The 21,220-nt window shown below is 37.9% G+C and overlaps 1 protein-coding gene across 10 annotated transcripts in view; it reads right to left on the bottom strand.

The window, feature by feature from the left end:
- ANKRD44 (ankyrin repeat domain 44) overlaps positions 1-21,220 on the bottom strand; it is a 310,935-nt gene that overhangs the window by 78,253 nt on the left and 211,462 nt on the right. For 7 of the 10 annotated variants that reach the window (XM_061380553.1, XM_061380569.1, XM_061380496.1 and 4 more), the window contains 4 exons: positions 15,511-15,625; positions 4,070-4,152; positions 2,831-2,948; positions 793-861 (listed from right to left, as the gene is read on the bottom strand). In XM_061380553.1, the coding sequence (XP_061236537.1) occupies positions 793-861; positions 2,831-2,948; positions 4,070-4,152; positions 15,511-15,625 (385 nt within the window). The remainder of the gene's footprint in view (positions 1-792; positions 862-2,830; positions 2,949-4,069; positions 4,153-15,510; positions 15,626-21,220) is intronic. The other 3 variants (XM_061380516.1, XM_061380505.1, XM_061380575.1) reach the window with 1 other exon arrangement.

Raw genomic sequence — 21,220 nt, forward strand, 5'->3', positions numbered from 1 at the left:
CAAAACCTTCAGTTCTCCCCAGTGAACAAAGCCTTGATTTTTTAGTTTGAAATTGAAGACCTTCCCAAGCTGGCCTTGGTCTATCTTTATAAAGTATCTCTCTTTCCAAAATGCTGTTTCCAAACAGATTAAACTGAGGTTTTTTTGATCATGTCCTCATTTCCTCTATCTTCCTCATGTTGTTTACTGGTACTGGTTCCCTGTACCAGCTAGTACTACAGCATGACTTAGCTTTGCAAAGGACAAGCAAGAAAAGTTCTAAACCATCCCAATAACCAGAGGGATTATGGGTGGTATGTATGTGAGTGTGTGTATATCATGTTTAAAATGTGTCTAAAGATTTATCCCAAAATGAAATGTTCAATAAATATAATAAAGAGCTCCAGATCTTGTGACCAAATTCTGTCCTGGAAGGGCTACAGTGTTCTACTTTGCGATACAGAGAATTTTCTCAACTATATCCATGTGGAGGATTACATATTTTATATATGTAAATATTTTTATATAATATCTATAAAGTATGCAATCTCCCTCATGGATATAGTTATTTATATCAGAAGGAGCAGAACAATTGGCGCTTCTAAACAGAAGCTGGGAAAGGAGACCCTTTCCTTGTGGCCTGTGCCTGCTTTGCTGGTGTTTCACTTTGCTATAAAAAGGGATTTCCTTCTGAGGATGGAATCTCCCCAGCTAGCTTCCCTGTTTACCATTTCAACATAACATGATTTCCAGATGGACTGCTCCCCACTCCTTTTATTTAGGCACTTGAAGCAGAGTTCCCTGTTTACATACCTCCCACACTTGTCCTTTTTATGGAAATCTGCTCCACTGCTTTGCAAGAGTTTTATACATTCCACATTACTAGAAAGACAGGGAAAGCATTGTTAAGATGGTAGAGGTCAATTGCTGGGCTGTCTTCAGAAAGAGCTCTTTTCTACAGAGTGTATGCACAGATGAAATGAGGACACTAACTTTAAATTCTGCTAACACAAAAGCAACCTAACACATTAGAGTAATGCCATATCATCAGGATCTAAAGTTCCTACAATTCCTTTTTCAAAGCTAATAAATCAATGCATTAAAGAGCCTGATGGAACATTTTCAATTCCATGACTAAAGAATTTAATGATTATTACATGATGAAACATTTCAGTGATGGTTTCATCATTTATCCTAAAATTCTCTTTCAAAACCATCAAGAGTTTATGAAACAACTCCTTAAACCTATAATAATTTCATGTCACTTTTAAACAATGAGCCAGAATGGATGAGCATTACCTTTTATCACAGCAGAATGAATTCACTATAACCATTTTCGACCCAGACTCTCCTTAACGGAAAATAAACCAGCTGCATTTCCCTGTCTTGGTAATCTAGGTAAATGAATGTGTAGAACCAAGGCCGAAAATGATGTAATGGAGCGTAGTGATCTTCCAGCTTCTTTGTCATTTGCAGAAGCAATAAATCATGTTTAGTAGAGAGAAAAGGACCCATTGAAGTGAATTTTCCTTGAAGGGCATAGAGCTAAATATTAATCCTAATAGGAGTTTCAGACATGAATCCAGAACGGTTTGTTGCCACTTTCTGTACAGGTCTGATATTTTTCAAAATGGGGGCATAAAAGGAGACATTCATCTATCATTGTTCCAAACTTGGGATGCTAAGAAGTGGCCTAGGATTTACTACTTTATTATCATTTAAATAAGAAAGATGATCTCATTAATGAAAAGTATAAGCAGGGCTGTCCCTGCCCCATATCCTCCCTTTACAGTCACCTTTCTCAGAGAACTACTTAAATCATAAAACTGGAAAACTTTCTGAGACCATTATGTGTATAACGTCAATTGATATAAAACACCTGTCTCTTCCTGAATGAAGCCAAAGGATCACAGGCAAACAGATCCATGTTGTATGGATCAGGAAGCTCATATGATGGAGGGATGAGGATAAGGAGGTTATTTAAAAAAAAAAAATACCAAAATTATGAAAATAAAACTAAATACAAGACTTTGGAAGGGACCTATACAAATAAGGGGTCCTAACGCTTCACAGTCAACCCACCTCTGTTAAATAGGTACTGCCTTTGGTCATACACAGATTATACATGGAGCACTGCTGTTCCCTAAGACTAGGAAAATGATTAAGAACCAACACCATACCCAAACAAGGCCATCTGAGGGGAGCCATGTTTGGTCAATGCATGGTCATTTATCAACAAAAAATGATCATAGTCTTAATCTAACCACTGATATGAAAAAGAGTATCTCATGAAAAATTCTCTTTACAACTTAAAAAAATAGGCAAGGATTAAATTACTTCTTGCTTATCCTTTGAGTTTTCTGGACTTTTGCTCACATTTAATCATTATTAGAACTTAAAAAATAAGTTTTGAAATAGGACTAAAATATCTTTAAATGAACATGAATTAACTCAACTTTGGATTTCCTTGATCATTAACTCTCCTTCTAGTAACAAAAGACAAAAACTTAGGAACAAATCTCAAATTACTTTCTTTTGGTGGAAGAGGTACCAAGTAGTTACATATTCTGTAGGCTACAGACCTACAATTTAAAATAAGAAAAAAGAGAGAGAGAGAGAAAAGAAAACAAGAGAAAAAATATTTCCTATATGAGATGGGCTAATGATGTTTCTTTGGAAAAACAAACACATGAGCAATCTGGAAATTCAACGTACGATACTTGATATTGGTAGAAACACTTCTTACCCATTTTATTAAAGAAGTTGCCTCTGATTCACAGATGACTTAAGTCAGTTAAGATGCACTGGTAATTAGGCCATGAGAAAACAACTAAAATTGTTAACTACTCACCCTCCTGCAGCAGCAGCATGAAGGCACGTTCTTCCAAATTTATCTGGGGTGTCTATTTCAAAGCCTGCAGACAGCACGTGCTCATTACTAAACAAGGATACTATGCTATACTTTTGTCCTAGTTAAACCACAAGAAACATTGCAGAGACAGAAAAATCAGTTAGTAGAAAAACCAGAACGCAAGCCATTGTAGTCAGAAAGAGGTTGTCATGGAAACGAATGGTAACTGCTCAAGCTTGGCAATTTTATAGGAAGAACCGTGAAGTCAAGAAGAATTTACTTTCACAATCAGCCCTGGGTGAACTGCAGCCTCATATTTCAATCCCAGGATAAAAATTTATGAAACCAATTTGAGATAAGTAGGGCAATAGACAGGCAGACAGAACACATGGAGAAAACATGGAAGGCAAAGGAGTAATCGTAACATGCTAGAAGAGATATTTTCTTAAGCGTATTATTAGCTTACAGTTGGTGTAAGATTTGGGAAACGTGCTTTCATGCAGGGGTTATTTTTAAACATGCCAAAAGCAGCGAAAGCAGAATCAACCATAAGTAAAGAACTTAAAGGAATAAAAAAAGCCTCTGGGATATCTGTTGAATTAATTCATAAACAATCTTTGCCTTGCAGATCTCTATCACCTTTGAAAGCCAGGAACTTCTTAATACATGGAGGTTGTCAGAATCATTGATAAGAAAGATTAGCAAAGCTCCAAACCAGAAAGAATTTCTTGGTTCCAAATAGGCCCGCATTAAAAAAATAAAAATAAAACCTAGTTGGAGGGATATCAACCAGAGGGATTTTTCAGAGCCCACTGAGTGGGATGGCAATTTAACATTTCTACTATTAAAAGGTAGGGGATTTGGCCTTTTTTCTTTGTTGAAGAATATGAAATGTTACATCACCAATTTAAGCCTCAAAGATGTCTTCTCCTCCTACGACAAACTTCCTGTAAGCTATGGCCATCCCTACCTGCCTCTCACTCTGGATCACCGGAGTTCTAACTTGATAAACAGACAAGACTGTCACTCCGGGGCAGAATACTGACGTTCAAACCATTTCAACACCACGAGCTGCTGGAAGCTGTCACATGCAGGCAGCTGTGGACACAGCTCATCCTGCCAGTCAGATCATGAATGACATGAAGCACAGGCAGCCGCTCACTCTGACCAGACACCTGAAGCTACACGGCTCATTTACAGGACAGATTAAGCGTCATCTGTGGTAATGGAGTTACTTACCCGATGACAGTAACTTTCTGCAGCAGTCAGAGTGAGCATTGAGGGCAGCTAAATGTAAGGGGAACATGCTATGGATTCCACACCTGAGGAAGGAAAAAACAGAGCAGCTGATGATTATAGATCTCCTGATACACACAGAAGGGGGTGACCTTTCTAGAAGGTCTCTGATGAAAATTAAATCTATGAGACCTGGCTTGGGGACTCCTGGCTGAAATAATTATGCAATCATTTCTACTTTAAAATAATAAAATCCTGGACTTAAACCACAGTGAAAAATCCCACAACAATAGAAAAATATATTTTTAAAGAAAACATTTCACATAAACAGTGACTCAGCATTTAACATTAATTTCTCTCTTATTCTTTCAGCTTAGCAATTTTATGTATCATTCATATTCATGCATTCATCTATTCAACACTTTATAACCACTAGATACTTTGCTAAGTGCTGGAGAAAACAAGACAAGAAGCTGACGAATTCTCAACTTTGAAAAGCAACCTGTTTTATTCCTTGAGTTGATAAACAAATATTTATTGTTGACCTACTATGTGTTATCTCTTTGCTAAGAGTTAGTAATGGCTGTATTATTAGAAATAAAATTTTGGATGAGAATAAAAACTAATGCTTACCTTTGACAAGTGAAACTTCATCTTTCTGGTAGCCTTTTATACTGCACATTTACCCATATAAGAAAACCAGTCACGAAATAGTTAACTTTAACCTTACATATATTTCATAAATCTAGCATATTTTCCCTAACAGTAGTACAGAAAGAATCCAGAATAGGACTTCTTAGACTGACCCCTACCATAACATAGTCCCTGGAACAATCCTCTGAGGGACAGGCAGCCTTCTGACAGCAGTGCTTTCTGCCCTTATAATTAAAGCCTCCTCCTCTTGCCCATCACTCTCCTCAAACAAGGACCCAAAGTCAAAGTCCTGTGCTGACTCATAATTCAAAACATACAGCATCATCAGGCAGTTCCTGTGTACTTAAAAGTATGTTAGTGATCTTGCCTCATAACATCTCATTTCATTCAGACAATATATTTCAGATTTTTTAAATCCACAGCATAACATAAGGAGTACAGTTTGTCTATATTTATACCTGCAACATAAGTCATCTAAGTTTCTTCCCTGGCACAAAGTGGCCCATTTCCACATTCTATATTGAATAAAAAACACATATGACTTGAATTTGCTAAGCTTCAGATACATGAATTTTATTTTCTACATAGAAAGTTATGACGTGCATGAATTTGTGAAAGTATATATATGTTCAGATAATTCATGGTATTTGGCGTTCTGCAAAATCTGAGTCTGCCAGCAATTAACTACCTCTCTCTTTTCATGAAAACTTCTATTTATTGATGTTTTTGTTCAGTCTTCCCTCTGTTCATTTTCCTTTCCCTATATGGAGATTTCCAACCCAGTGTATATAATAGCTGGCATCCATCAAGGGATGCAATTTGCCCGTCTTCTGGGCAGTGTCTTGTGGAGGAGAACTGCTTGTAATTGCCTCTCTCATCATTTACAAAAAAAAAAAAATTTCTGAAAAGCAATTGCATCAGTGACAACCTTGATGCTCACGAAAAGGAAGGAGGAGTTGGGGGATGGGAAAGAAGCTTTTTATTTGTGCTATTTACATTGTTCCCTTCTGATGCCAATGAAACATACTAATTTTTTTAATGTATAACCTATTTTAAAAGGTCTTTACTAAATGGAACTTAAAGCTAATAAGATTTTACCTAACCATTTTATCTGTTTTGAGGAGTTAAGGCAAAAATCTATGATTAAACATTGCTGGATGCTTGCAAGAAGAAAATGGATAGAACATTTTCTAGAATTATTGTGAATTCCTTTAAGAACATGACTAAACTAAGGAGTGGATTTTTAAAGATTTCTTTGAGTCTTCCTCATTCTTTATATGTATGTGTATGTGTGTGTAAAAATATAAATATTTTAATGAATCAACATACATACATAACTATACACATAATATTTATGATATAGTTTATATAGGTACATAAAATAGTTACCTTTATATTAAACAATACAAGAAAATGACTTAGGGAAAATAGTATCAAACTATAATAAAACAATTAAGAAAAACATAAAAAGTATAAAAGTTTAATAGACTCAGTGTTATAACATATTCTATAAACATCACTATTAATACTTCTAACCAAACTTAACATTTAACACCATTGCCTTTAGATAATTCACCACACTCTATATTAGCTAATAATTTCATTTTTTTTCTGCGGCTACTTAAAAAACTGAGAAGGCAAGGAAGGCAGAACTCTAAAAGGCCTAGGAAAAATTCTCTTTGATAAAATCCACAAACAATAAATGCTGAAGAGGGTGTGGAGAAAAGGGAGCCCTCTTGCACTGTTGGTGGGAAATGTAAATTGATATGGCCACTACAGAAGACAGTATGGAGATCCCTTAAAAAAACTAGGAATAAAACTACCATAACATGAAAATGAGTGAAGTCGCTCAGTCATGTCCGACTCTTTGTGACCCCATGGGCAGTAGCCTGTACCAGGCTCCTCCGTCCATGGGATTTTCTAGGCAAGAGTACTGGAGTGGGTTGCCATTTCCTTCTCCGGGGAATCTTCCTGACCCAGGGATCAAACCCAGGTCTCCTGGATTGTAGACAGATACTTTACCATCTGAGCCACCAGGGAAGTCCTAAAACTACCATATGACCCAGCAATCCCACTACTAGGCATACACCCTGAGGAAACCAAAATTGAAAAGACACGTGTACCCCAATGTTCACTGCAGCACTATTTACAATAGCTAGGACATGGAAGCCACCTAGATGTCCATCAACAAATGAATAGATAAAAAGGTGAGGTACATATATACAAGGGAATATTACTCAACCATAAAAATGAACACATTTGAGTCAGTCCTAATGAGGTGGATAAATCTAGACCTTTTATACAGAGTGAAGTAAATCAATGAGAGAAACAAATACTGTATGCTGCTAAGTCACTTCAGTTGAGTCCGACTCTGTGCAACCCCATAGACGGCAGCCCACCAGGCTCTACCATCCCTGGGATTCTCCAGGCAAGAACATTAGAGTGGGTTGCCATTTCCTTCTCCAATGCATGAAAGTGAAAAGTGAAAGGGAAGTCGCTCAGTTGTGTCCAACTCTTAGCGACCCCATGGACTGCAGCCTACCAGGCTCCTCCGTCCATGGGATTTTCCAGGCAAGAGTACTATTAACGCATATATATGGAATCCAGGAAGATGGTACTGATGAACCTATTTGCAGGGCAGCAATGGAGATGCAGACACAGAGAACAGACTTATGGACACAGGTGGGGTCGGGGGGAAGGTGATGGTGGGACGAACAGAGAGAGTAGCATGGAAACATGTAAACTACCATATGTAAAACAACCAACGGGAATTTGCTATATGACTCAGGGAACTCAAACCAGGGCTCTGTAATAACCTAGAGGGGTGGGAAGGAGTGGGAGGTGGGAGGGAGGTTCAAGAGGGAAGGACATATGTATACCAGCGGCTGATTCATGTTGATGTATGGCAGAAACCAACACAGTACTGTAAACCGATTATCCTTCAGTTAAAAATAAGTTTTACAAAACATAAGCAACAAAGATCTACTGTATAGCACAGGGAACTATATTCAATCTATAATGGAAAAATTCTGAAAATATATATATACAACTGAATCACTCTGATGTACACCAAAAGCATGGTAAGTCAACTTTACTTCAATAAATTTTTTTAAATGAAAAAATATCCTCTTTGATATATTCCATAGTTAACAAAAAGTTACTACCTCAGTGTAGGAAATACATGAATCTAGACTCAAGTACTAGTACTGGTATTCAAACGAATATGATGTGCCAGTTCAAATAGAAAAACTAAGTATCAGGTGAAAATGGCAAGAAAATAAAAATAGAACTCAGAATTTCTGAATCACTTCAGAAATGATTCATGCACTACAAATAAAATTTCTCCTTTATTGTTATGAAATAAGACTGCTTATAAAGAAAGGATCCTAAAACCTTTAGCAGGAAACTTAGGATTTGACTGTCCTAGTCAAACGAGAAACATCGCTCTGACTTCATCAGGTATACATCAAAGAAGATGAAGAAATAAAGACGTCAGATAACACTAAACTTAACAGTGCATAAATTACAGGAAAGGGAAGACCAATTCCAGTTAATCTGCTACATTTATTTGACCAGTCATAAAATTAATGGAACACATTTGTATTAGCTATTTCTAATTTAGCTGTTAGCTGGGGTCTCCTACCCAGTTATTTCAGAATAAATGAGGCCAGAATAAATTGCACAGAGCCATCAGAGGTGAGGACAGGGCCTTTGCACCATTAGAATATCAGTTTTTTTAAGTTTTCCCCTTGGCTCAGGAGGACATGGCTGTCCCTTTCCATATCCAGGCCTTTCTAGAACCTTCCCTTAGGCCATGTGTTTAAAAAAACACTGTGGTTAAAGTGACGAGGTGAGAACCTTTGGGTTTCAGTCCTAACTTTTCCATGTGCTAGCTATTTGGACTTTGGAAAGTACATAATGGCTCCCTCACCTGGAAAACAAAGATAATAAAGGTGTCAATCTTATAGAGCAATTGGAAGGACTACTTGAGATAATGAACATAAAGTGTTAAATAGGATATCTGACCCATGGTTCCCTTGCCATTATTATTAGCTTAGCTGGATAATCAGCAGTCTGTGAGTTTTGAGGTTGTAATAAGGTTGTACTTCCTTAAAAGCTAAGAATGAAGTGTGACCAACTAGCATTTCTGTTCTCTTTCTGTGTTTCAAAATTCTTGCAGATGAACCTATTTGCAGTGCAGGAATAGAGATGCAGACGTAGAGAATGGACATGTGCAGGTGGTGGGGGAGAGGGGGGATCAACTGAGAGGGGATTGACATATATACACTGCTATGTGTGAAATACACAGCTAGTGGGAACCTGCTGTGTAGTGCAGGGACATCAGTTTGGTGCTCTGTGGTGACTTCGATGGATGGGCCTGGGGATCGGGGCGGGAGCGGGGTGGGTGGTCCAAGAGGGAAGTGGTATACGTTCACATGTAGATGATTCACTTCACTGCACAGCAGAAACCTACATAACACTGTAAAGCAACTATACCCCATTTAAAAAAATCCTTTACAATACTCATCTCTCAACTCTCCCAGGAAAGATGGGATTGGTTTAGTTTTACCCACCAGGTGGGTGAGACAAAAATGTTGATGATTTTTGATCATCAAATGATTTTATGATACTTAGTCAAGTGATCAATATTAGTCATTTCAGTTGCATCCAACTCTTTGTGACCCCATGGACTGTAGTCCACCAGGCTCCTCTGTCCATGGGGATTCTCCAGGCAAGAACACTGGAGTGGGTAGCCATTCCCTTCTCCAGGGGATCTTTCTGACCCAGGGGTCGAACTCAGGTCTCCTGCATTTCAGGCAGATGCTTTACCATCTGAGCCACCAGGGAAGCCCAAGTCAAGTGATCAAACTATTAAATAAATTTCTTACTAAACATCATGAGAAACGCTGGATTGGAAGAAACACAAGCTGGAATCAAGATTGCCGGGAGAAATATCAATAACCTCAGATATGCAGATGACACCACCCTTATGGCAGAAAGTGAAGAGGAACTCAAAAGCCTCTTGATGAAAGTGAAAGTGGAGAGTGAAAAAGTTGGCTTAAAGCTCAACATTCAGAAAACGAAGATCATGGCATCCGGTCCCATCACTTCATGGGAAATAGATGGGGAAACAGTGGAAACAGTGTCAGACTTTATTTTTCTCCAAAATCACTGCAGATGGTGACTGCAGCCATGAAATTAAAAGATGCTTACTTTTTGAAAGGAAAGTTATGACCAACCTAGATAGCATATTCAAAAGCAGAGATACTACTTTGCCAACAAAGGTTCGTCTAGTCAAGGCTATGGTTTTTCCTGTGGTCATGTATGGATGTGAGAGTTGGATTGTAAAGAAGGCTGAGTGCCAAAGAATTGATGCTTTTGAACTGTGGTGTTGGAGAAGACTCTTGAGAGTCCCTTGGACTGCGAGGAGATCCAACCAGTCCATTCTGAAGGAGATCAGCCCTGGGATTTCTTTGGAAGGAATGATGCTAAAGCTGAAACTCCAGTCCTTTGGCCACCTCATGCGAAGAGCTGACTCATTGGAAAAGACTCTGATGCTGGGAGGGATTGGGGGCAAGAGGAGAAGGGGACGACTGAGGATGAGATGGCTGGATAGCATCACTGACTCGATGGACGTGAGGCTCAGTGAACTCCGGGAGTTTGTGATGGACAGGGAGGCCTGGCGTGCTGCAATTCATGGGGTCACAAAGAGTCGGACACGACTGAGCGACTGATCTGATCTGATCTGATCTGATGTCATTCGAAGTGTTTATCATGCACCACTAAGTTACAGGCACTCGGCCTAACTGACAAAAATGAAGCCTGGTCCTTGCTATTTACAACCTGCAGACATTCTCAGGGGTTCCTTTTGGATCAAAGCCCAAATACTCTAACATGGCTACAAAGCCCCTACTGCTTAAACCTAGATGTGTTCTTAGGATCTTTAAACTTCTGTCCATTCCTCTTGGAAGAGCCCTGGGTTTTCACATGCAGGCCTTTCTCCTGAAACTCTTACAACTCAAACTCTTCTGTTTCTCACGGTATTTCTCAAACTAGTCAGTACATCTCTGGGGGTTGCTGGAATATCTTTGGGCTTTTAAGAACTCTCTGTGACAATTTTATATTGTCTTTCCCTTTTGGTGAAAGCATATTTTAGTGCATCTAAAAGGCCACCTTATCACCACACACCTCTGCCAAATTCCAGCACTGACATTTGTATGATACTTAGGATCACAGCTGTGCTGTGTAGTACTACTTTAATTGGCAGGAGCCAGTGAGAATAAAGGTGGACTTAATAGAAAACGAAATGTCTGAATCTAGGAAGGGCAATGATAATGTAGCACACTGAGCCTCCTGTATGCACAGAATCTGGCAATAGTTTGAGTAAAGGTTTCTGTGCCATGTGACAGGTCCACTGCCCACCACTTTAAGTCACTGCAAAACCTCCACTTCCATAGTTATGTACTGGATCCAAAAAACTCAGCATTTTAGTCGCTAGGACCACAATTACAAGCAAAATGCTAAGTATCACATCATCCATTACATGGAGAGGCAGCAAGTCTCCTGCCTAGGAGCTTAGGCTCCAGATCCAGGTGGTCAAGGATGGTGTCCTATTTCCATCCACCACTCTGTGACCTCAGAAAGCTAACTAAACCTCCTTTACTTCACCTGTAAGATGGGCATAATCACAGCACTTACCCCATGGGGTTCTTGGGACAGTTAAATGTAACCTCCCAGAGTGGGGTCTAGCAGAACTCATGAGCATTTGTTACTATTGTCCTGTGCAGTTATGGTGAACGCTGTGGGTCTCTTTTTGTATGTATTTTGTAATTTTTATAAATTTATTGCTATATGAGAGTCAAAAGCCTAGGGAGTCTCTATTTAGTCTTATGTTTATACATATTCAAACATTTTAATAAAAATAATCTAAGCAGATGCTTAGGACCTTAAAGACTTTCAGTTACATAACTAATTGCTACTTGTCGTACGAGGTAACCATCCTTCTTCTTTGCTGCTCCTGCTACATCCCATATATGTTCTCCGGTACTCCAGTGGCACCTGGCAGTTGTTCTGCCATCAAACTTAGCATGCATGATTGTCACTGCCTATTTAGTTCTTGCCCTGGAGAAGGAAATGCAATCCAATCCAGTATTCTTGCCTGAAGAACTCCATGGACAGAGGAGCCTCGTGGGCTACAGTTCATGGGGTCACAAAGAGTTGGACACGACGGAGTGACTAACACTTTCACTTTTACTTTTCCCACTTCGACAGGCTATAAACTCCTTGGCAGCAAGCTCTGTGACCCCAGAACCTGACACAGTGGGTGACACTTAACAAGCCATCAACAGATATTCAGTGAATGTAAGAATATCAGAATCAGTTACCTGTAAAACTGTAATACCACTAATTCTGCTACAATTGAGGCAGAGAAAGCAGTGAGAGTTTAATTGATAAGATGGAATACAAATTAAAAAATCCTAGAGACAAGCACCCCAAAACTAACAAAGAAAAAACCCAATGGCTTTGATACCACATAAAGTTGCATAAGCACCAAGTCACACGGCAGAAACTTACAAAGTTCAGAGAAACAAAAAAGAAAAACAAAGAACATTTAATCAAGGCTTGAAAATAAGATACAAAGAAATTCATCAGAAAGTAATGACTATAAAACTTGTCATAAAGAGATCTTTAAGAATACATTGGCCATATTGTTTATGAATTAAAATGGGTTATTTTCATAAATGCTCCTTTTTGTTCACTTATTTATAGAAGGAAACGCCTGTTTTTCTCCTCTTTAATGAGCTGCTGCTGCTGCTGCTGCTAAGTTGCATCAGTTGTGTCCGACTCTGTGACCCCATAGACAGAAGCCCACCAGGCTCCTCTATCCTTGGGATTCTCCAGGCAAGAACACTAGAGTGGGTTGCCATTTCCTTCTCCAATGCATGAAAGTGAAAAGTGAAAGTGAAGTCACTCAGTGGTGTCCAACTCTTAGCGGCCCCATGGACTGCAGCCTAGCCATTGCCTTCTCCGCTTTAATGAGTTACCCTAGATAAATTTACAAGGAGCCCAGAGAACAGTGACTTTCTGGGGAAAAGTGAAAGTTGCTCAGTCTGACTTTTTATGACCCCATGGACTATAGAGTTCATGGAATTTTCCAGGCCAGAATACTGTAATGGGTAGCCTTTCCCTTCTCCAGGGGATCTTCCCAACCCAGGGATCGAACCCAGGTCTCCCACATTGCAGGCAGATTCTTTACCAGCTGAGCCACAAGGGAAGCCTAAGAATGCTGGAGTGGGTGGCCTATCCCTTCTCCAGCAGATCTCCCTGACCCAGGAATCGAACTGGAGTCTCCTGCATTGTAGGCAGATTCTTTACCAACTGAGCTATCAGGGAAGCCCAAGCCTTTAGCAAATTCAACCATCAATTCTCCTGTCCCTTCACTTGGATATTTTCTCTTTAGGTGACTTCCCTCCCCACACAACATACACACTCACTCTCACACACAAACACACACACAGTTGTTGCCTTAACGAACCACTGTTACTGAAGGAAGCATGTATTAACCCCAGATATGCTGGGGCAAAAGGAAGCATATGTGGCTCTTTGAGGCTGGGACAATGTTTCCCTGGCCAGTGTCCCCAGCACGGTCAGTAGAAGGAAAGGCTACTTGACCAACATCATTCCTAAGGCATTTTTGCCACATAGTTTGAGTTTGTACAAATTGAAGGTAAAATAATCTCAAGGAAATAGACTTTGTGCTTACTGAGTTAAATGTGGTTTTTCAGAAATTTTAAGTATTGAGCCCTGTTTATCTATAAAGTTCAAATTTTAAAAAAAAAAAACTCACTTTTCAGATAAGTTCAAATCTGAAACAATCACTGAAAATATGAACATATCACAGGGTGAAGATAGCTTGTGCCTAAACACTTTATTTCTGCTTAACTGACATTGAACATTTAAGATCTTTGGCTTTGGGTTGCAACTCTAGACTCTGGTAAATGCCTCCGAAATCCTAGAACACTGCTCTTTCCAGGAAACCGAGCTGCTGCTTTAGATTTGCAACCTCCCAGTCAAACAGGTCCTTTGACTTGAATTGGATTCCTTTCTCTTCTGAGACAACCCACTGTTCTTGGCATTAATATTTGTCAGTGTCTCTCTACCCTTAGTCTTGTCCTTAGCTTGAGAGCTCATTTCTTCTCTGGACATTCACAAGAGTCTGCCAGGTGTTTCTAGTCTGGACCACTTCAAGTTTGTCTGGACTGCTATTAGAGTGATGTTTCTTACACACAAATGGGATCATTAGACACAACCTACCCTACACATAGTTATAATTCTTTAACAACTTCTGAATGCCTCAGAATGGTATCCAACTCCTCAGCAAGATGTTCGAGGTCCTCTGAAATGTGGTTCTTCCTGCCTTTCCACCTCATCTCTTTCCACTTCCCTAACATGCTAGATATTATCAAGCAATAATACATAATAACTTATAATAAATTAATAATTAGTTAATAATATAATAATTAATAGTTAGCCTTTACTGATAGCTTACTATGAGCCAGGCACTGTTCAAAGAGCTATTAAGTTGGATTATCTTGTTGAATACCTTAGCAGATGCATTTAGATGACTCACACACAGATCTTAACACATACCAAAGAGCTTTACTAGTGATTAAGTCCTTTAATCCTCATAACAAACCTATGGTAGATACTATTATTACTCCCATTTGCCAAATGAGGAAATCAATGGGCAGACAGGTTGAGCAACAAGCTCAAGGTCACATAGCTCACAAATAAGGCAGCTTGAACTGGAGCCCAGCTAGTGCCCACTAAAGGCTGGGTCTCCCACAGTGATATAATGCAGCCTTTGGTAGAGCATGGCACCATCACACACTCTTCAGCCCACCAGGCCAACTTCCACCCCAGTAGGCCACCCTCCCCAAGGGAGCTGTATCTGCTCCTGCTTTCCTTCCTGCTTGGGAAGTCTGCTACTCTGCTCTATTCACATAATTCCCATCCTTCAAAGTCTACCTAAAAATCACCTTCTCCTTAAAAAACTATGGCCACCTTTGAGCCTCTCTCCTTCCTGTCTATAACCTATGGCATATATTGTCTACACCGAATATTTTGCCATTAAAGTTCTGTTTCATTTTGAACTTTGCTAAATACGATTTTGCATGGTTCTTTGTCTTAAGTGGGTTTTGGGCCTCCAACAAAATTATGAGCTCCTGGAAGGTACCAATCAGGTAACGTATATCTGAAATTTCCCACAGCACCCAACATTGCAATGGATTCATATAGATGCTTCACATATTCTTGTTAAATTGAAGTACAAAATGAAGTCAGGTCCCTCTTCCCTATGTGGCAGATTTACTCAATTATACAGTATAACCATATCATTAAACATGGGTTATTAACATATGCAAAACGGTACTCTGAATAAAATCTGAGTTTGCCCAATTATGTTTTATTTTTCCTGCTTAACTAACACTGTTCATTGGAAAAAACAGAAGAATATTAAAAAACAGAGATTTAGGAATAACATTCAAGTTCCCTTAATTAAAACCACTGAAATAGGCCTCTTTTTGATATAGCTGAAAAATAAAATTGGTTCTTCCTTGCAACTGTCATTAAAAATCACTTAATTTAGTTCTAATTTAATTTGTGTTTAGCATAATGTTGCAGATCTACCTTAATTTGGACAAATAGGATCTATCCACAGCACGGCAGAACCCCTTTGGCAGTACTCCCACATGTGGCAATTAATCCACTGTATTTTTGCTGTAACCTACTTGGCTGTGTCAGCTCCACTGGTTATTAAGGTGTTAATCAAAAGCTCATGACCGTATCTTGCAGCCACATGAAGAGGAGTGTTCCCATCCTTATCCACACAGTCAATTTCACCTCCTGAAAGAGACATTTTAATACAGAATAACGTAAGGATTCATGTTGACTCAGATAATATACTCACAGTGACCAAATGTTGATTTCATTTCTATTCTGTGCATCTCTGCTCTCAAGAACAAGAATGCTTTTTAAGGGAACAAGTTACCATCTGAAGTTGTAGTATTATTAAATCTGCATGGAAGGAAGTCTATTAGAAATGCTTTTTAAAAACCTTTCCACGTTGTCTTATTTAAGAATCTAAAATCTTACAACTAGATTCCCTCTCTAAATAAACAATGTAACCAAATGCCACAAAATGTATCTCTGAAGACATATTCAATTTTAATTTTACTTGCCGAACTAAAGACCTATATAAACCTTATGTTACAGCATAAGAACCAAAGGAATAGAGTTCAAGAAAAGATGTATGTAGTTTGATTATCTAGTTTAAAATATGATGAGTAAAATGAGTAAAAGCATAAACTATAAACTGAAAGTATCCATATTTATCAAAACTATCACATTAATTACCTACAGTTCTTTTAATAATAGTTCCATTTTATTTTATTGTATATTGCCTCCTTTTCCCCAAATTCTTATTTTACTATGTCTCTTTCTTTCTCTCCCCTTTTCATATATGTGAAAAGATATATAATATATAATAAATGAAATACAATTAGTCCATTAATTTATTTGAAGAACCATTTAGAAATAAGTTAAGACATCATGGATTTCACCTCTAAGAACAGTCTCCCGTATAACTACAATACCATCATACCCAAGAAATTTAACAGATACCATAATTTTGTGTAATATACAGTGCGTATTCTAATTGTCCCTGAAAATGTGCTTTATAATTGTTTTTTTTTTTAATCCAGGATTCAATCAAAGAGTCTGACAGCATTTAGTTGTCATGTCTCTTTAGATTCTTATCATTTAGAAAATCTTCCTGCCTTCTATGTAGGTATGTAGGTATCTCTCAAGTTATTGATATTTTTGGAGACTAAGCCAGGAGTCATATATGATATAGTGCATTCTGGTATTGTCTGGTTATTTCCTCATTATTAGATTCAGGCTAAATATTTTGGCAAGAATATCCCAAAGTTGAAATGCACTTCCCATCCCATCTCCACAGCACACATATAAGATCAAGCCAGTCCGTCACTGGATGATACAAGTGTTGATTACTTACAATGGGTACAGACCATCAGTTCGGGAAGATGAAACAGTTCTGCAAATGGATAGTGGTTATGGCTGCACAACTACGTGAATGTACTTAATGCCACAGTACCATATGCTTAAAAATAGTTTAAATGGTAAATTTAATGTTAAATGTATTTTACCACAATTTTAAAAAGAGGCTTGATTACTTGGCTAAGGTGATGCCTTCCTGCACTCTCCACTACAAAATGCCTTTTCCCTTTTTACAATTAGCAAAGAATTTGTGGGTGATACTTCCAAATTGTGCAAATATCCACTTTCCCAACAAAGTTTCCCATAATGATTTCAGCATAAACAGGGAGCACTCTGTTCAAAAGTTATCTGCATTCTTTATTCTGTGTGCTTATATTATCAATTTGATACACAGCCTCATTTGATTGTGGGCTTCCCAGGTGGTGCTAGTGTTAAAGACACTGTTTGTCTATGCAGGAGACATAAGAAACGTGGGTTCAATCCCTGGGTCGGGAAGATCCCCTGGAGAAGGGCATGGCAATCCACTCCAGTATTCTTGCCTGGAGAATCCCATGGACAGAGAGGTTGGGCAGGCTAACGTTCATAGTATTACAGAGTTGGACATGACTGAAGTGACTTAGCACTCATTTGATTTTGCCTTCAAATATTTTACTGGCTTTAACTTTATTTAATACATTAAAACATGTGTTTCAAAAGTCTATACTTTAAAAAAGCCTCATTTCTATCCCTTCCACTTCACCCTCAACCACATTCTATAGTAATTAATCATTTTCACTAGTTTTCGTTTATGCTGTGTTTCTCTTTGTAAAAAATAAACAGATTCTTTCATGCCATGCCTTTTTCCCCCCGCACTTAACAATGTACCCTGCAATTCATTCCTAGAGATCACTTCTTTGGATATCTTTCTCATTTTTGTATGACTGGTTTTTCATTGCATAGATGTATTAGTTAAGTAAACCAGTCTGGTATAGATGAATATTTAGGCAGTAAAAATAATTTTGCTATTATTAGGAATGCTGCAGTGAATACCTTCATGCAAATATTGTTTTGTATTTGTTGAGTGTATCTTCAGAACAAATTATTAGAAAGGGGATTTCTAGGTCAAAGAAATGAGTATATGGTTTTATTAGATTTTGCCACATATCATTCTCTAGGTGCTGTACAACTTTGCACTCATGTGAGCAATGTGTAAGAGTTTCTTTTTCTTCAGTCTTGCCAAGCTTTTGAATATATTCCATGTAATGAGTGAAAACTGGTTTCTCACATTGTAGTCTTTATTTACATTTCTCTTGTTAAGGAAGTTGAGAATCTTTTCATATATTAAAGGGCCATTTGTTTATCTTTTTCTATGAACCATTTGTTCATGACTTTTGCCCATTTTTCTAAGAGTGTGTGTGTGTGTGTGTGTGTATGATCTTTTTATTCCTTAATTTTTAAAGGTTCTTAAAAGAGTTGGGAGATTACCCACTTGGCAGTAATTCAATTCAGTTCAGCTACTCAGTCATGTCCGACTCTTTGAGACCCCATGAATCACAGCATGCCAGGCTTGTTACAAATATTTTTGTCCTAGATTTTCTTTGTCTTTGGTGGTTTACCCTGAAGAAATTTGTTTTATAATTTCTTTTATTGTATTTAGATTTTGCATTGTGGTTTTAAAAGTTTTCCCCACATCCTAGCAATATAGAAACTGACACATGTGAAAATATTTGCTATATGCATTACTGATAATTGAGTAAACTTTCAAGTATTTTAAGAGCCTCTGAAAATCAAGGAATAAGGAGGAATTAAGGAGAGGGAGGAATGGGGAGTGACTGCTAAATAGGATGAGGTTCTTGGGGGCAGATGATGAGAATGTTCTGGAATTAGATAATGGCGATGATTGTAAAGCCATATGAAGATACTGAAATCCACTGAATTGCACACTTTACAATGATGAGCTTTTACAGTATGTAAAATTTATAACCCAATCATACAGGAAGGGCCTGAAGAAAGCTAAAGGAAAAGGGGAGGGAGTAAAGGACAGGGAGCACACCAAGGAGAAAAAACACCATGTGTACTCTTGCTTATGGAAGACCAGGTGCATTTCTGCTTTTAATAAAAGAAAGTACCTAAGATATTGGGGCACCAAATATAAATTAGTCTAAGATTTTATTTCCTGACTATCTTGCTCATAAACAAATCTCTGCATCATTTTGGAAAGCAATTAAGTTATTGAATTATCAGTTCATGCTCTTAGATATCAGGTGTTTTAGAGTAGGTCAAATCTTCAGCTTTACCTCATTATCAATTATATTGAACTAAACTAAGCTGATGTTTTAAAACTAAAATATATCATTTTAAGATACTAATACTATAATGTTTGGTTTGTGTATCTAAACTACACATACACATTTATACATTCCAGAATAAGAAATTCAAAATCCTGAGAAATGTAAATATTGTATAAATGGCTTAGGTCTAAAAAGATATTAAACATTTACTTTAAATAATATTACTGAGAAAGTAATTTTCTCATTGTAGAAAATTTAGAAGATGCTATAAAATACAAAAAATAAAACCGAAGTCATCTATAAATTCACTGATTATTTTGAGGTAATCAGTATTAATATTCTGGATTTTTCCTTTCAGTTGTTTGTGTGTATGTGCATTTGTGTGTGAAGACATTTCCCATGGTTAAGATCATAGAATACAAAGAGTTTTGTATCCCGACTTCCCCCTTAATATTACATCACAAACACTTCCCATGTCATTAATTCGTTTCATTAAAATAACTGCAAATCTCCATGATATCAGTATTTAGAGAATTTACTTAGAAAGGCCCCAATTACAAGGCATTTAGGCTATGCCCAATTTTGCCTCTAGGAAAAACACAGGAATGAACATAACTATACATAACTTTATCCACATTTCAGATGATCTCCTCCAGCAGCATTTTCAGAAGTAGTACTACTGGATTGGAAGTATGAGTATTTTTCAGGCTCTTGATGGACACTGGGAAATTGCTTCTGAGAAAGTCTGTGCCCATTTGTACTCCCGTTACCAGTATATTTGAGAACCAAAAAGAAGCCGTTGACAGTCTTTTCAGATCTAAGGAAAGAACATTAACTTCTAGGCCACAACACTCTCTCTTATGATACGACTGTTATAAAATCTTCACAATAATAGCTGCATGGCCCTTCACTCTAATGAATCCTACTATGACCACCAACCCCCTAAGATTTATTCCCAACAAACAATATTCTCTCTAGTCAGGTGTGTTGGTAAACCAGAGTTAATAAATGAGATTCTCTCCTAACAGTGAAATAATTACAAATATGTGTGGCCTTTGTAGAAGGGGAAGATGTTTAAAAGAACTCCAATGAGTACATGCATTTATATAGGATTTAAGATATTTCACTCCACAGCCAAGACTTCAGCATGTGCCAATAAATGTACACATTTGGATTTTGCAACTTAATAGCTATTTATAAAATGGTAATCCCTTTTTGACTTTGTGACAGAGAAATATAAATGGCAGCTTGAACACAAATGCTGATCTTTCCTCATATCTTTGTTTCTGCAGCAAAGTATTGATTTTTAAAACCAGTTGCTCAAATATATAGACTATTATCATTTTCATAAAAGTAATTACATATCTTCATATCTACATTCTTAAATACACGTAAAAAATCTGGACGTTTCATCAAATTGTCAATAGAAATTATTGGGTGGGATTAAGGAGACACATTGATGGGGATCTCTTTAATAATTTAATTTTATTCTATAGTGAGCATGTATTCATTTTATTGGAGAAGGAAATGGAAACCCACTTCAGTTTTCTTGCCTGGAGAATTTCATGGACAAAGGAGCCTGGCAGGCAACAATCAAGAAAAATAATAAAACAAAATTAGTTACTGCAAACTTTTCAGTTCAGTCACTCAGTCATGTCAGACTCTCTGCGACCTCATGAACTGCAGCACTCCAGTCTTCCCTATCCATCACCAACTCCCAGAGCTTGTTCAAACCCATGTCCATCAAGTCGGTGATGCCATCCAACTATCTCATTCTCTGTCGTCCCCTTCTCCTCCTGCCTTCAGTCTTTCCCAGCATCAGGGCTTTTTCCAATGAGTTCTTCAAATCAGGTAGATGAAGTACTGGAGATTCAGCATCAGTCCTTCCAATGAACATTCAGGGTTGATTTCCTTTAGGATTGACGGGTTTGATCTCTACTGCAAACTTTTAGGGACTCAAGAAATAGCTTGCAATAATTTAAATTTAGAAGCATCCAATTTAGATCATTTTTATGCCTTGGGGACAGGCAGCCACTTGGTCTCCATGGATACCTCAGAGTAATCCAGGATACAGGTACCCATGTGAGAGCTGCCCACAGTGGTCAGCCTAAAAGGTCCACCCACGGAGCTGATCAAAGAGTGGAACCTCAAA

Source organism: Bos javanicus, chromosome 2 (genome assembly GCF_032452875.1).
Source record: "Bos javanicus breed banteng chromosome 2, ARS-OSU_banteng_1.0, whole genome shotgun sequence".
NCBI lineage: Eukaryota > Metazoa > Chordata > Mammalia > Artiodactyla > Bovidae > Bos > Bos javanicus.